This window comes from Mytilus californianus, unplaced genomic scaffold, assembly GCF_021869535.1.
Source record: "Mytilus californianus isolate M0D057914Y unplaced genomic scaffold, xbMytCali1.0.p SCAF_10, whole genome shotgun sequence".
Taxonomy (NCBI): Eukaryota; Metazoa; Mollusca; class Bivalvia; order Mytilida; family Mytilidae; genus Mytilus; species Mytilus californianus.
In genome coordinates, this window is record NW_026262582.1 from 44817721 (window position 1) to 44835409 (window position 17689).

Sequence of the window (17689 nt, forward strand, 5' to 3'; positions counted from 1 at the left end):
AGAATATTCGTATAATACACATTTGGGTAATAAGTCAATGAGAACATGAATGAAAAATTTTACTCTGGATGTTAAGCAACATATAATCAATAAATCAGAAATCACACTAATTTATGATTTGAAAGAAGCGATCACTTGGTTTGTTGTGGCTAGTTTTAGTTAACTATAGAATTATTGTCGACTATAATTTTAGGTTCCATCTACTATAATTTTAGGTTCCATCTAGAAGTATTCTCATACTTTATGGAACTGACGCTCCACGAAATTTTGTTCCAATACTCAATCTTATTCATGATCAGTAATTAAGAGTGTGATTTTTCTAAAACCTCAAATGATACTATACTCACAATTTATCCACCATAAAACGTATATATATATATACCAAAGGAACAGCATATAATAGAAATACAGTAAACACATGAATGTAGTCTTATGATTTTCAGGGTTATTGTATTTGTATATGATTAAATCTCTTTTCAAGTACTTTATATTGAAAATTATTCGTGTAAGTACAAACGGGTACCAAAGCTTACCTTAAGTCGTTATCAAATGAAATAGGAAGCAGAACACTCATCAAATGGCCAATCGAAAAGGATTTTACCTTTGGTTGGCACTTTATATAGATATAAGAAGATGTGGTATGAGTGCCAATGAGACAACTCTCCATCCAAGTCAAAATTTAAAAAGAAAACCATTATAGGTCAAAGTACTTTATGCCGATATGTTTACCTCTCGCTATTGATCTAGGTAAAATATTTATATAAAGGGTCAACCCGTGGTAAAATCAATATAAATTCAAGCCACCCTTGAATTATATCTTAAGTCTTGTTCGGTCACGAGTTGAATATTTTTTCATATTTGAATTCTTCGATTAGTGTCATATAATTTCACTTGAAGTTTTCGGAATTTTGTCGCATTAAGCCTTGTAAAAAAGAAGTTACATGTAGTTGGCTTTTCAACTGAATTTACCATAGAATTACACACAAAAGCTGCATTTACAAACACTTGAAAAAGAACGAACAGCAAAGTTTTGATATTTTTTATCAAAGAAATAATACGAATGCAATTTTATAAAAGAAAATCCAAAACATTCTTTATAATCGTCTAGGTAATTTTGTAAAAACAATATGTATATTTTAAACATTATTTTACTAAGAACCTAGTAAAACTGCTAAAGAACGGACGGCAAATTTCAAAGAATTTGGTATGTTATACATATATTCAATAAAGTTTTAATTGGAATTCAAACAACACTGCTGTACTGTAATTTGTATTTTTCACTAATGCACACTGAACAGGGTTTTTAAATAAAACCAAGTTGCGGTATGGGTTTTGCTCACTGTTGAATGGCGTACGTAGACTTTATTATTGTTTACTTCTACGTCATTTGGTCTGTGGTGGAGAGCTGCCTCATTAGATTAGCAATCACAGCACGTCTTCTTATTTTCAAATATCATATTTTTAGCAAATATACCAGTTTCAGGAAATTTGAAGTTAACACATAATTTCAGCACAATTACAAAAAAATCCTATTTTCAATGCTCTTTTTTTTTCGAAATCAAGCACGGCTACTTATGTCAGGATATCAATATATTTCAAATTAATGAAAATGAAAATCCAATGAAAAAATGTGTCGAAAATATGAACTTTAGTAATTTAATCATAAATTGAAAAAAAACTATTTGTTGTATGTAATTGATAATAAAATTGATGTTACAATTTTTTTTCAAAAAATTCTTCGAAAAATAGGTGACCAATAGTCCACAATAGTTATGCTTATGTCTAGTCTGTTAAAAAAGAACGTGTATGATGAATATTATATTATATTTGTCTCTAATTTCCACAGGGTTATAATTACTATTTAGTTGGTTACAACTTTTCCAAGGACACCGAGTTTAGTTGGATCACTAAACCTAACGATACAATTGTTTTCATTGATTACAACACTAGAAAATGTGTGTAAAATGCATGTAATGTAAACGTTTGACCGGTGTGATATACACGTGATGAGCACAAATGTGAAACACAAGTTGAAGAAAATTGCAAGTGCAGAGGCAACTGTGAAAAGTTCGTATTTCTTAATCTTTCATTTTTTTAGTGTATGGTGTTCAGGATTGTTCTTGAGTTTATTTGTCTCGACATTTTAATTTTCCACAAAACAATCAATTTAATCTGGTAACTTCCAGCTAGGATTAGATATTGGATTCGCACACATGCAGTTTCAAACCTTCAGATAATGATATTCATGGCAATATCCCTTTTCCAAAAGTATATTAATGAGGACGCCTATCTTATGTCGTATTGTTTAGCATGAAAAGTCCCGTGATGGATGTACGCGCTCGAATATATGAGCGTCTGGATGAGGTTAACAGAAGAGAGAATGGGCCAATATTACAGAAAAAAGGGGGGAAAAAATAATGAATAGAAAAAAAGGCAAAAAATGAAGTATAGAGAATAACGGACTGTTAAAATATAAAGAATAGAGAAAATTGACTCAAGGAGGCTCGAGGGTACAAACATTTCAGCAAAAATTTAAACATTTTTTTTTTCATTACAAATTTTATTTATTACTTTATTAGTTGTTACTCTTTCATATGGTACAAAAATCAACCAAAAAAATCAATTTGTTTTAGCCCAAGATGACTTTTAATATCTCCCTTTGGTGCAAAAATGCCATTTTTTTGCATTAAAATTGAAATATCTTTTTTAACTCATCGGTGACTTATATTTTTTATTATGTTTTTCAAATAAGCTGTACTCAAACTAAACTATTGTAAAATCTGAGCGATTTCTGTAATTTAGTTCTTTTTTTATTTCAATATTACCTCTATTTCTCCTATTAGTTTAACAGAAAAAAAAGTACCTGTACAAACATGTATGCTTCTTTCGAAGACAGATTGTAAGCTTAAATGAACGGTGACCCCATTTTTTTATTTTATTTTTCTATTAAGTATATGATAAAGTTCATTTTTAGAAAAATATAGCAAAATCCTATGTTTAAAAAAAATAAAAGATTTATACCCGCGAACCCCCTTAAAAATTAATATAACATAATTTAAGGACCTCCAATCCAGACCCTTATACATAGCTGCATAACTTATTCTCTTATTTCCTATATTCTCAGTTATGTTATAATTTTTAAAGAAATAATCAGAAAAAGCATAATATTTTAAGAGAATTTTTTTTATTCCTTTTTATAATTTGATAAAATTTGCAAGTTTCGTTTACACCGCTCAGCGCCTTAGAAAAATTGATATTTCTTGAATGATCGCCCAAAAGTTTTGTGAGTTTTGAAACCTTATTTGAATACAACGTATTTTGGTTGTATTCAATGGAAAAGGGACATTTTGAACGTCAACTTTACCATTCACAAACTTTCCTATTATATTGTAGTCTATGCAATCGTTTCTGTTATTATTCTTTGAGCTTATTTCTAATACGGCGTTGTACACTTTGTCTGCTGGAAATATATCTAACCCAGAATTGACAACAATTCTTTCAATAGCTTGAGGTTTGTTGAATACAATTCTAAAGTAATCATCTTTCTTCGGCTTAGATTTGGACCAGAAATAGCCATATCTGGTATTGTATACATGCTCAGGTGAATGTTCTGGGAGAAACTTTAAATTTGTCAATACTATTGCGGTTGGATTATCCCCTATTTCTTTATGAACATTTCCCACAAAGAATCGGTCTTTGAGTGACTGTACATAACCCCATTGTGAGGAAGTTATCCCCATATGCTGAAACAGCGTCGGTTTCCTTATTATACGACGAAATTGAAGCATCTGTGGATTAAATTGTAAATAAGAAAAGTCTGCAGGTTGTTCTTGGTAAAATAAAGCTACCATTTTAGCAAGTGCTTCTAAGTCATGTGTATGATATAATTTAGCTATCATGCCAAGTTCAGAAAACTCTAAACACGTCCACTCCCCTTTCTGTTGGTTGATGAAATTTTTCATAGCTTTGGTGTATCCTTCAACTGCTATGACGTCATCTTCAAGATGCAAATAAAACTTTGAAAGCCTCGTTTTATATACATACAACCATAATAGAACGAAATCTATATTTTGTTTTGCTATCCACGTGGATTTTGATTGTGAATGCCATTTACGATGGTGTGTGAGATTCTGTAACTTTGGATACATCCAATCAAAGCTCCCAATTATTTTGATAGTTCCATTTTTAACTTCCTGTGGATATTTATTTATGATTGCTGAAGTTATATTTGTCCTCCACTTTTGGTCCAAATCTGAAAGCATTATAACGATATAGATTTCTCTGAAGTCTTCACTATTAGCATTTGTAATGAGAGAGCTCAGTGTATCGTAGAGGTAAACAGTGTTCTTTGGTCGCTTTGCCGTCACCAGACCTATAGTCAAATATCCTACGAAAGAGATTAAAAAGAAATGATCATTTTTCTATTTAGTTTAGGCAACATAATTACCATATTCATATTTTCATCATGAAATATTATACCCCATAAATGGTAAACGGTAGAAATCGACTACATAGATTTATAAATATTTGTGACCCCATACATTCAGCCCTTGATCATTTAAAAAGTCAGAAGACGACATTTACCTAAATATTCGATAACATCATCTTTTTTCTCTTTTTTTGGGATAACATACTACGTAGCATTACTTAATTCCTATAACATTTTAAAATATGCGTTTATGTGCAAGCACATTTTTCTTAAAAAAAAAAAACGGTTCACTATGATAGTAGTTTAAAATTTATCGTATAATGAAAGCTTAATTCACATTTATAATTGAAACAATACAAAAGGATGACGGATTTTATCTAATTGATAAATATCAACATCATTGAGCTATGCAACTTGTCAATATATACCTTTTTTGAGGGACGGAAGGACCTTTTCGTGGTGTCGATTACACTTATAGGGACTCGAGAATTGATTATTAATTTTTCGAGATCCGGATAAGAATGTCTTTTTTTCGGGAATTCGGGATGGCAAACCCCTCCCACCGTCCCTCTTTTTTTCCATTTGGAAATATGTTGCACAATCATATGACTAACAAAGCATGACCTGATAGAAAAAAATATAAAAATTTAAAGAAATTTGATCCATGCAATTTACAGGAATAGTTTCATTTAGATATGTAGCAGTTTGACAAACACCAATTTCGATCATGGAGATGCTTGATTTCTCTTTAATAATAGCATGTGATTAAAACATTCAACTGATTTTTATAAAGGTAACTTCCCTAGGTGTTCTATACCCCTTTGACAACAACAAAAAAATGGGTTTATGACGCATAATATAAACTTACGTCTATACGTTTCTCCTGGTGATCTTGACAATGTAGCTTTGTCTGTCCAGTTTTGATAAACATTATCCAAATCAAATTGTGGGTATAAAATACGATTTGGGGAACGTACAATAACCTTCTGTTCATTAAAACATAAACATATGCAATAAAATAGTAATTAATTAGTGTTACATTTACAATAAGTTCTAACTTTTAAAGGTAATAATAATCTTAAAGATCTAATCATACCGTATATCGTGTCTTTTTTTCGCGTCTGCTTTTAACCGTGATTTGACGACAAAAGGGAAAATTACATTTTCACTCTGCATTATTGCCATTGATAGGGAAAATACTTGAGAACAAAATCAAAGTAGTGTTTCATGATGTAAATAACATAAACCTGATATGCCGAGAAAGAACGAACCAAAAAAATAAATACGAGCACTACACATTTAAATTCACATTCTTTGAATTCGGAAAACACTCAAGTAAAGTGAACTATGTACAATGCGGCATACTTTTTTTAAACATGTTAAAGTATATTTCAGCAAATGAATCTGTGTAAATATATTTATTTTACAAACTGTGCAAACAATGGTCTGGTTTTGACAACTTTCAATTGATAGTCGTTGATTAATATTGATGACGATGCAACTGATTGCTGATTTAACATGTATAAGACTAAGTGTTTGATTAGCCAATTAAGTTAATATAAAAACAGAGATCTTAACTAAAAATGCACATTTTTCTGATCTGTTGATCAATCAAAAAGATCGATTTTATCCATTATGTTAGTTACCCTTTACGATGAAAAGAGTTAACATATTGATTTTGTAAATACTCGATGATAAACAGTATAAAGTATGAACACTTTAAACAACGATAAATCTTGGAATGTGCAGGAAATAAAAGCAGGGTGAAATTTTAGCGTGTTTTTTCCTTTCGCAAACAAAGCGAAAATTCAACACCCGCGACAAAATCCCAATGTACGGTATACCATATTGTCCTGCAGTAAGCAACATGAAATGCTGAAGCATTTTGTAAGTTTCAGAACGTGAAAAAATATTTTTATTAAATGTTAAAAAAAACAAACAAAATCGATTATTATATCTGAAAAAATGAATGAAATGCAACTATGTAGTACTTAATCTGGAACTTTCCCTTGCCACAGATAACGTTGACCGCTGCATTTTCCACTTACAATTACTTTTGCCATGATTCTGGTATTGACACGATTTGCTGGATTTGACACAAAAAAGTTCTTGAGTCAGAAAATGCATTATTTTTAGGTAGTGTCTTTTTACTATGACCCCACATATACAGTTATGGGGTATGAAGGAATCACCCTGTCGTGTATCTGTTTACCAACTGAAGAGCGACAATTTTGAGTGGGAGGCGTTTCACATAGCGGGCGGCTGTAAATACATTGCAGGAGACAATTACGCTGTCGACGCACAAGGATTCGCTACTTATGGAGTTTATGCGATTCCCTGTTTTTTTTTCTGTTTGGTACCTTGATTGTACCGATATTTAAATATCGGTAGCCCACTGTTGCCTTGACGGCATTTATAACGGTATTTTTCGTCTGTCTATACACCTTGTGAGCATTCATCATGCATACGGACGGGACATTGATAGCACTTTTAACAATTTGGAGAACAATACCTAAGGATGTGCATAAAGAAACATAATCATGGTCCAACATTATCAAATTACTTACTAATTCAATATACTAATAATACAGTAGAGCGGTTACTTTTTAATTTTAATTTACCTTTGTTGATGTTATATGTCTGATAGACAAATCTTTGCTGTTATTATTTTGATAAAACCGTGAACTATCTGAATCAAAATAAATAAAAAAAGTCAGCAAAAAAATGTGCTAATAAAATCAAAAATATAATTAGTAATTGACCAATCCATACAACATCTGCTTTTTGTATTTAGAATCAAAGTAAAAAAATACATGTAGGTAGTTTGAATATCATTTGTTCCATTTGAAGGTATAATAACGAATTTTTCTACTATTATTTGAACAAAATAGCGACTCACAAACTTTAAAGTGAATCGTACCTTCTCGAACAGTTCGAGTTAAGAATTGAGAAACTGCAGATCCCACATTTTAGACTATTTACCGGATTTGTAATAACATAAGCAACACGACGGGTGCCACATGTGGAGCAGGATCTGCTTACCCTTCCGGATCACCTGAGATCACCCCCAGTTTTTGGTGGGGTCCGTGTTGCTTAGTCTTTGGTTTTCTATGTTGTGTCATCTGTACTATTATTTGTCTGTTTGTCTTTTTTATTTTTGGCCATGGCGTTGTCAGTTTGTTTTCGATCTATGAGTTTGACTGTCCCTCTGGTATCTTTCGTCCCTCTTTTATCATAATTTGCTATGTATCTTTTGAACTGATATATCGTTTAGAAATCAGATGTTCTGTATATTAATTTTACATTTTATATAATACTCGTTTATTTTAGTTGAACAACTTTTTTTTATATCTAACTAAGTATATAAAAGAGAGGCTGAAAATACCAAAGGGACATTCAAATTTATAAGTCGAAAATAAACTGACAATGCCATGGCTAAAAGAGAAAAAGACCAACATACAAACAACAGTACACAAAACACAACAAAGAAAACTAAAGACTGAGCAACACGAACTAAACCAGAAACTGGGGTTGATCTCTGGTCCTACGGAAGGGTAAGCAGATCACATGTCACATTAAAACTGGACAGATTGGACAGACTGCAGTAATGGACACGAAAGTACATGGTTAATCATTGCTTTGGCAAAAACTCCCTACGAGCACTTAGATTTATTGAAGTTGGGTATTTTGTATACTAAGATTAGTCCTTGGTCAGTGCAATCGAAAATATAACAGATATTAATAACTCTTTAGGTCATACTTTTGCAACGGCATGCATGATGTAATTTGATGTTGCTTCTTGCGTAATTTGTAGTTAACTGAACAACATTGGGCTGATTTAAAGATTATTCTCGTAACAAAACTTATCTTGGTGTCATAGTTTGTGATATATTGATTCGTTTTATCCTCCGGCGATACTTGGCTTTGAGCATTACTGACAGATAAATAATGTGCCAAAATAAACTGCATTAAATGATTTTGAATCGGGGTTTAAACTATACCAGTCGTTCATACACGTCAAACACGACTCTACACTAAGAGTAGATGTGAATGCAGTCACAGGACTTTAAATATTTCAATCCTTTATGGGTTGATTTATAATACATATATAAGTAAGCAAAGAATGTGGTTGTTATATTTGATACATGCTTGTTGTGCTTCTTTGTTAAATGTTTGTTTATTTTGACAATGTTACCTATTATGTCTGTTTTGTTTACGCATCGTTGTAAATATAATGAAATATGATGCGACTGTTATACAAGTGAGAGGTTTAGCGCTATAAAATCAGCTTCAATCCACCATTTTCTACATTTGAAAATGCCTGTACCAAGTCAGGAATATGACAATTGTTGTCCATTCGTTTGATGTGTTTTATCATTTGATTTTGCCATTTGATTAGGGACTTTCCGTTTTGAATTTTCCTCGGAGTTCAGTATTTTTGTGATTTTACTTTTTTCATATCATTTGACAAAGTCTTACCTCCACTTCATTTGAACTTTGGTGGATAGTTGTCTCATTTGCAATCATACTACATCTCCTTATTTTTATATTGATAGATTAAATTTCACTACATGCTGCACTCAAAAGAGAGGCGAAAGATACCCAAACAGTCATTCATACTCATGTCGAAAACAAACTGACAATACCACGTCAAAAACCGAAAAACGAAGAAAAGACAAACAACATTACACCAAACACAACATAAAAAAACAAAGACCTTGCAACACGAACCCAACAAAAACCTTGGGATGCTTACAGGTGCTCCAGAAGGGTGAGCACATCTTGCCTTATATGGGGCATCCGTCGTGTGTAATTCAATCATTCAGCTTTTGAAAACTGTACTTACTTTGAATTTGAATGAAAAACAAAACTGTTTGAAGAACAACTATCACAACCATAACTGTAACTAAGCTCAAAATTATTTGTAAAGTATTCTTCCTTTTCTTCATTTTCTTTGATATTCTGAAATTAATTCAAACAAAAAAGAGCAAGAGTAAATGATCAGTATATTTCGGTTACATGAATTCATCCGCAATCGGTTTGTTATTTTTGGATAATTGTTAAATGATGATGGTAAACCTTTGATAACATCAGTTTAATTCTTATTTTCAACTTGATATGATTAAGGTGACTCAAATTTTAAAATATTGTATCTCCACCTGTCATGCGTTGAACATTGTATGTGCATCTTTAGATGAGTATTGATTGTGTGGTTTCATTACGGTCTCATTTTTATGCAGTACACATCCCATTTGACTTATTTTAACTTGAACAGAACAGAACAGAACATATTCATATTTTTGTTTTTTGTTTCTACGAAATAGGAAAAAAAGGATGAAGAATGGAAATATCCTTCAGTATAAAAGATACTCATACATATTGCACATTGACTTTTCAATCAATTTTATATTGCAGCGTATGTCAAATGCTCCTCTTTCAATATAGCTATCATTATGTTAAATCAGATGTTTTGTTTATACGAAAAATTAAAGATCTATGAAAGTATAAACATACAAATCGTCGATCCTCGTGTAGAAGTATATAACGATTTGACTTCTCTGTCATTTGCATAATTGTTCTTCATCTTAAACATTTTGTTAAACGTAAAGACAGATTAAAAGAATGATGCACCGTAGTGTCTATAAATATATAAATCTCTGGTTTAGGCAGAAAACAACAATATTGATTCAATCACATGGGAATTCGAACTTGAATCCTTTTCTTACTGACGACATAAAATCTCGCGAACCGGTCTGTAATTTGCAATCGTGAAATTCTAACCCCGCAAAATCAAACCACTTTACAGTACTCCTTTTTTATATTTTTTCTTTTCATACCGTGGATCCCGATTGAAATCAGCGGAAAAATCCGAATCCTGAGAAGCAATTACACGAGACCGCAACACGGTGGGTAGGTTAAATCTGGATCCGATTCCCACGGAGCATAACCCTATTTCGGAATCGGATGCAGAAATTTATTAACGAATTGCAGTAAGAAAATTGTAATTACTCCTCGGGATTCGGATCCCTCTGCGGATTTCGGAACTGGATATCCGGTGTGCTTTTATCAATGGTTCATTGTTGTTTTTTTTTTCTTTTGATAGTAATACCGCTTCACATTATTAACATATATTTTTTTTCCGGCTGTTACGATCTTTTTGGATTTGTGTGTGCTGTTAAGACTTCCAGGGAAAAAAAATTATGGTTACAACGAAGTTGTTGAAACCAATGGTTCTCTATGATAAAATTTAAGTAATCTATTAAAACACTTTCGGAAGCCACCACGAACTGGACGGCTGTTTTGGAATATAATCGTCACATATCACCTCGGATATGTTCAATTTGTTGTAGACAATCTTTCCTGCTCGTTGATTTTATCATCAAATAAAAAAAAATTAATAAATTATTTCAAAATATGAGCAACTACACTTGTCCAGGATGATAAAGTTTATTTACAAAAAAAAAAACAATCAAAGTATCTCTTATCTCGTTCGATGTTTTTTTCATTTCAATAGTAATATTCACAAATAATAAATGATGGTCATAACGTATAGATTATAGGTGCTGAAGTTGTTTATCAACTTAATTTCGTATTATAGTGTACTTTTTATTTGTCATTATATATATTTTACCTTTACTGTTTTAATAGCCCATTTTGGCAATATACTTTTGAAGTGGCTCGGTATTTATACATCCCGCCATTGTGTTATTGTGCTATGGTCATTTTTGTAATATGCCGTTTTGTTTTTCTTTGTTAAAATATTTATTTGTTTTATAGTGATTAAGATTATAAAACAATGTTGACTGCTGTACACTAATTTTTGACATTTTTGCCTATTATATCTGTTTGTTTTGCTCATACATTGTTGTCAATATAATGTATTCTATGCGACTGTCAATCAAGTGAGATGTTTAACTAGCTATAAAACGAGGTTTAATCAACCATTTTCTACATAAGTAAATGTCTGTACCAAGTCAGGAATATCACAGTTGTTTTCCATTGGTTTGATTTGTTTAAGCTTTTGATTTTGCTATTTGATAAAGAACTTTCCGTTTTGAATTTTCCTTGGAGTTCGGTATTTTTGTTATTTCACTTTTTATGGATGTTGTTCAAAGAAATTTTTGACATCTGTTTTATTCAAACGATAAAGGAGTTGTTCAATTAAATATTTCAATACTTTTTAAAAAAGAAACATCTTTTTGTAAAATTACAGTCATTCAATAAGATGTAACCAAGTGATTTTTTTGCACAGGTAGATACTATTTTCGAATGAAAATTTCGATAAATTCAAAAGAAATGAAGATTACGTTTATTAACACTAGTTATGTCATACAATTCAACATTTTCATCCAATATAATCCTGGTGTCAGCACTTCTGCGAACGTAGATGTAATATGTTTTCTGGTATGTTTGTCCGTCCGTTCATCCATGAATCCGTTTTGCTTCATGCATCAATATGAAACCTAGTGCACATTTCCATGTTGACGTTAAATTTTGACACTAATTTATGCCAGATTATTATCTAAACCCCTATTGCATGGTTCACTGAACAGAACATTGACATATGATTGTGTTAGTTATTATATGCACACGGTCTTGTTAAAGTATACGATAGTGCAAAAGGGTTGTAGTGTCTTTTGAAAACTTATTTTTGTTTACAATATATTGAATTGATCTGCTACTTATGGTTTGGATACGCTTCTTTTCTTTCATTACCTAAATAGTAACTCTTTATGTAATGTTTAAGACATAATGTCAAACCTTAGTTGCTTTACTTTTGTTAAACTGATCTTTGTCGCATTTTGCCTAACATTGTGTATTCCTATTCAATGTTCACGCTTTTAAGAATAGCGTGACAATATCAAGGAGGAAAATTAACAGCCTTGGTAGCGTGTTATCCTTGAGTGCGATAGGTTGCTGGTTCGAACTCCGGCCGAGTAAAACCAAAAACTTAAAAGAGGTATGTGTTGCTTCTCCGATAAGCACGTATCTGAAGACTGTTATCTTGTGAACTAGCACGTTAAAAATCTGTCTCAGCGTATCGGTCTAGTATAAAGCAGGGTTAATATACATATCACATTAGCATGTTCTCGTCCTGATATGTATTTAAGTTGCCGCTTAACGTTAAGCAGTCATCTATCGTCATAATCATTATCATCAAGGAGGAAATTAAAAATTGTCATTCCAACATAAACAGAAATAACACCATAACCCAAATGGATGTAACAAAAAGATAAACAACAATCACAAATTGAGGTCATGGGCAACACTATCCCCCTCTGAAAACCAGGAATAAACATATGTGCACCGGAAGGGTAAGCAGTTCCTATTCCACCTATGATATTCGTTTTGTTACTTTTGTTAAATGATTCATATATTATAATATATCTAATAGTTTTGTGATATTTCAAAGAGAAATTACACCAATTTAAAAAGAAGAAAAAAATAAGAATTTTCGTTTGTTTAAACCATTGTAATAAAAAAGGATAAGACCAAAAGACAAACAAAACACAACATATTGGCCTCTATTACATAACTTCTTTTAAACTTTATAATATCATGATTTCAAAAAACGGTAAAAAAAAAAAAAAAAAACAACCTCTCCACATTTTGAATATCAACGTGCTTAAGAAACTGCGTTCATAATAGAAATTCCACTGCCACTAACTTAAATTGTGTGCCTGTCCTAAGTCAGGAGTCTGTAGTGCAGTGGTTGTCGTTATTGTTTATCGCTTATTGCCTTTTTTATAAATTAGGCCGTTGGTTTTCTCAATTGAATTATTTCATATTTTCATGTCGGGGCCTTTTATAGCAGACCATACAGTATGGTTTTTTCTCATTGTAGAAGGCCTTTCGGTTACCATTAATTGATTATATGATGAATATACAATATATCTTACCAGTTGACTAATAGAATAACTATTTCTTAATTCCAATGTTTGAAAACGGATGCCTTTCACTAAATGGACTGCAAAATATCACAAAATGTTATTTTCTAAAGTCAATATCAAAACAAAGGGATTCACATTTCACTCAATTATACATTTCATCATATGTAAACTTATCTGTTAGCTTATATTTCACTGAGGCTTTGATTTCTTTTTATCGGTCTTTTCCATAATTGTTTAATGGTATTTAAAGACAAAACAAGGGCATGATGTATTTAAGTTGTATAAGTTAACATGAAACTTGATGTCTGAACTTGGCTTTCCGATGGGTATTTTTTTTAAATGGGACGGTAAATTGGGGCTGTATTCATAAAATATTTAATGGAGGATGGCGGTTATTTATAAAGAGTACCTTTGAAATTATAATGATGAATCATTAATTTCTGTCTTTGTTCTCATACCTGAATACATTATGTATGCAGAGCCTGAAAATTTACAATTTTGGAATCTGAACGTTGCAATGATTTAGAAATATCTTAAAAAGCGCTTGATTATAACGCAACGCTGACTGCTGTACCCCTATTTTTGACATTTTTACCTATTATGTCTGTTTGTTTTGTTCACACATTGTGCTCAATATAATGGAATTTTATGCGACTATCATAAAAGTGAGAGGTTTAGCTAGCTATAAAACCACGTTTAATCCACCATTTTATACATAAGGAAATGCCTGTACCAAGTCAGGAATATGACAGTTGTTTTCCATTCGTTTGATGTGTTTGAGCTTTTGATTATTTTCCGTGTACTAACAATCCTTTAGAATTATGAAACGGCAAATTTCCTTTGAACAGGAATATTGACAGCTACAATTTTTGAATTTTTCCTAATAGACTTAAAATATGAAATTAATATATTTACAATTCGTTGTAATTTTCTCAAAAATCATACAAAAAAAAAATATGTTATATTCTTTAATGGCAAAGTTTTAATAAAAGTACAACTGCGCATAGAATGTTTTTTTTTAAAGAATATCCCTTTTTTTTAAATCATACAAAATGTACTGCTCATTAATTATTGTCATCCCGTACCCTTCTTCGCCGTCAACATTTTCGTATGCAGTTACCTTAAACACTAACATCTCGTTAGAAAATTCTGTAATCACGTATTGAACAGTTTTCAAGAACCTCAACTGATAAAGCAACTGTGCACTTACATTTTTTTATTTGAGTTATCTTGGGTGTTTTCCTAAGCAAATAATACACTTTGCCGTTGCTGTATTTCGGGACTGACTAGACTGCAATATAGTATGGAAGCTTTGCTCGCAACACCTAAGTAGTTATATTTAAAGATTTTATGCCATATTTTTGACTAACGTCTTATTCATAGCATTCGATATCTAATAAAACTGATTCACATTTCACTCAAGTAAACATGTTATTATATGTTAACTTATCAGTTAGTTAACATTTCAATGACGCTTTGGTTTCTTTTTTTCTGTCTTTTCCATAATTTCATAATTTTATTAACAAGGGCGTGATGTATCTTAGGATGACGGTTATTGATACAAGTCATCTTTGAAATTATAATAATGAATCATTACTTTCTGACTTTGTACTCATACCTGAATATATGTAGAGCTTGACAATTCACAATTTTGGGACCTGAACCTGACATTTTTAGAAATATCTTAGACTTGCTTACAAGTTTATTTTTCTACTAGTTTAAAAAAAACCAACAACTGTAATTACTAGCAACCAATTACAATTCCAAAATGGCTAATTCATTTTACCTGGTATATTGACAGATTAGAACTTTTCTATCAATTCTGGATTTATTTTCCTTATTAATCGATGTAATTCTCTTTGAAATCATAAAAACAAGTTTGAAATGTTATATATACTTGAATGGCAAAACTTTACCATAAATCAAGTGAGCACAGACTTTTTATCATAACAAAATTTGTACAGCAAAACTTCAGAATGTACTTCTATTTAATTATTGTCTTCCTGTACCCTTAATTGCCGAGAGCTTTTTTGTATGCAGTGAACTAAACCGTAGATATCTTGTTTATAAATTCGTTCGCCGAACGTCATAAGCGTTTATTGGACATTTTTCAAGAACTTCTCCTTAGAATATCATCGTACAATTACTATTTGTTTAATTTGAATTGTACCTCGGATGTTCCAATGCAAATAATAAACTTTGCCGTTGCTGTTTTTCGGGACTGGAATATAATTTTGTAAACTTTGCTTATTATATTTGCAATACCTATTAGTAAGTAGTTTTTTTTTTTTTTTTTGAAGATTTTAATCAATCCCTTTATTCGCCTTATTTATAGTATAGTATGGTATAGTAAAGTATAGAACAATGATAGGAACCAATTGTCAAATTCTTTGTAGAAATATACAAACTTGATGTTCAATAATATGTTCAACCCCGACACGTACCTGAACAAAGTCAGGACCATGTAGTTAAGTTGATGTCTTATATGTTATATGTGTTTTTATTGGCACAACATGGATAAAACTAGAGGATTCCGAATATCTGATAAAAAGTCAAAAACAAGAGTAGCAAACATCCTTAAGAATAAGCGGCTTCAAATTTAAAAACAAAACACTTAAAATCTTAAAACAGATACTCGGTTTGCATTCATGGAAGTTAAAAACGCAAAGTAAAATACATATGTAGCTTATTACTATAAATATTTTGTCGTATTAGATGAATATTATTTGATTTCTGACCGTTTTAGTATATCAAATTAGACAGAGTCCAAATGGCGTGAATTTAAGGAACTATGGGTCACCCTACGGCCTAAATTCCAGTCCGTATAAACAGCTAAAAAAGGCCCCGACATGACAAAATTTTGAACAATTCTAAAGACGAAACCTGATTAATGACAAAACAATAAACAAAAACAAATACACAACAGACCGAAACCAACGACATCACTGAATTACATTTTTCTGACTTGGGACTGGTACATAGAGAAAGTCTGGGCACCCAGCAGTCCCCTAACTTGGTACAATGATGTAACAGCCAAACATAAGAACAAACTGTAGAGATAAGAATACAAAGTCTTTACTCATCAGATTGGAACGAAACACAAACAAAAAACTTTATAAGAACAAATTAGATAAAGAACTGATCTGAGAGTAATCGCAGTTATTGAAAACTAGTTCAAAACCATAACATCAAATAAAAAAACCAATTTTTCTCATACTAATAAAACATTTTTTTTCAAATGAATTTATAGAAAAAAAACTTACCCGTTTCGTAATATGATGATTATTTCCAAATTTATCTTATTGAAAATGTTCGAGTTTCACAAAATAAATCGAAAAGAATCACAAAGTGTTGATTTCTAAAGTCAAATGAGCTTGCTTCAATTTATATAAACTGATTCACATTTCAATCATTTATTTTTCTCACGTAAGCTTATCCATTAGATTGCAATGAAATAACGGTGTGATTTCTTTTCATCTGTTTTTTTTCTTGATTATGTAATTATATTTTAAGTCAAGCAAGGTCGTGACGTATTCAAATGTTCTTAGATGATATGTCAGATTTCTGATTGGTATTTTAACCAAAATTAGGCATTCTACATTAAAGCAGTATTCATCAGGATTTAAATGAAGCTTTATAAAATCATTGTGCATGGATAGGCAATATTCTGAACATAGAGCATGAAAATAAGCTTGATTAAATAGAAAAATAAGGAATATTTTTGTTCGAAATAGACCTCATAATATAAGATATCAAGTCGGTTAGAGGAGAAGAACAGTTCGTTCCCATGGAAATGCAGATTGTCTGTTGAAAAACATATCAACCAATGTACCAAATGCGTTGAAATAGAAATAACGGAGAAATGTTTGTTTCAATAGGAAAATGAAAAACAATTTTCTTCATACATTTGCAAGCCCATTAATGACTGATACATATCCGACTTTGTGCTTATTTAGGGATACATGTCTGATTTATTAAACTTGATAATTCATCATTACAGAAGCTGTATCAGTCTCGGAAATATTTCAAACTCATATACCATAACATTATCATCGGTTTGCAACGTCCTTAAAAATGATTACATGGTCTACAATAAGGTTATTCAAAATATTTATATTCTATAGGTTTTGTAACGTCAAATTGGCCTCGATTTTGAAAAGTGATGAACGATTTTGATTTTATTTGATCACGTTGAAATTGTGAATTTGAACTCTTTATAGAATCATTCAATTCTGCTCAAAAACATGCAATCATTTAACCCAACTTTATCATAAACCTAAAGAGAAGTCAAAATGATTTTGGATTATATCGATTTTGAAATACACCAGTGTATTAAAAGATGTTTGACGTTTTTGTGAATCCTTTACAA

At 31.2% G+C, this 17689-nt stretch overlaps 1 protein-coding gene across 1 annotated transcript in view; it reads right to left on the reverse strand.

Moving 5' to 3' along the window:
• Positions 1 to 1083: 1083 nt before the first annotated feature.
• The window catches only part of LOC127718210 (alpha-1,6-mannosyl-glycoprotein 4-beta-N-acetylglucosaminyltransferase-like), a 100987-nt gene continuing 84381 nt past the window's right edge, over positions 1084 to 17689 (reverse strand). Inside the window, exon 5 of the mRNA XM_052224184.1 lies at positions 1084 to 4387. Within this exon, the coding sequence (XP_052080144.1) occupies positions 3234 to 4387 (1154 nt within the window). The 3' untranslated portion in view covers positions 1084 to 3233. The remainder of the gene's footprint in view (positions 4388 to 17689) is intronic.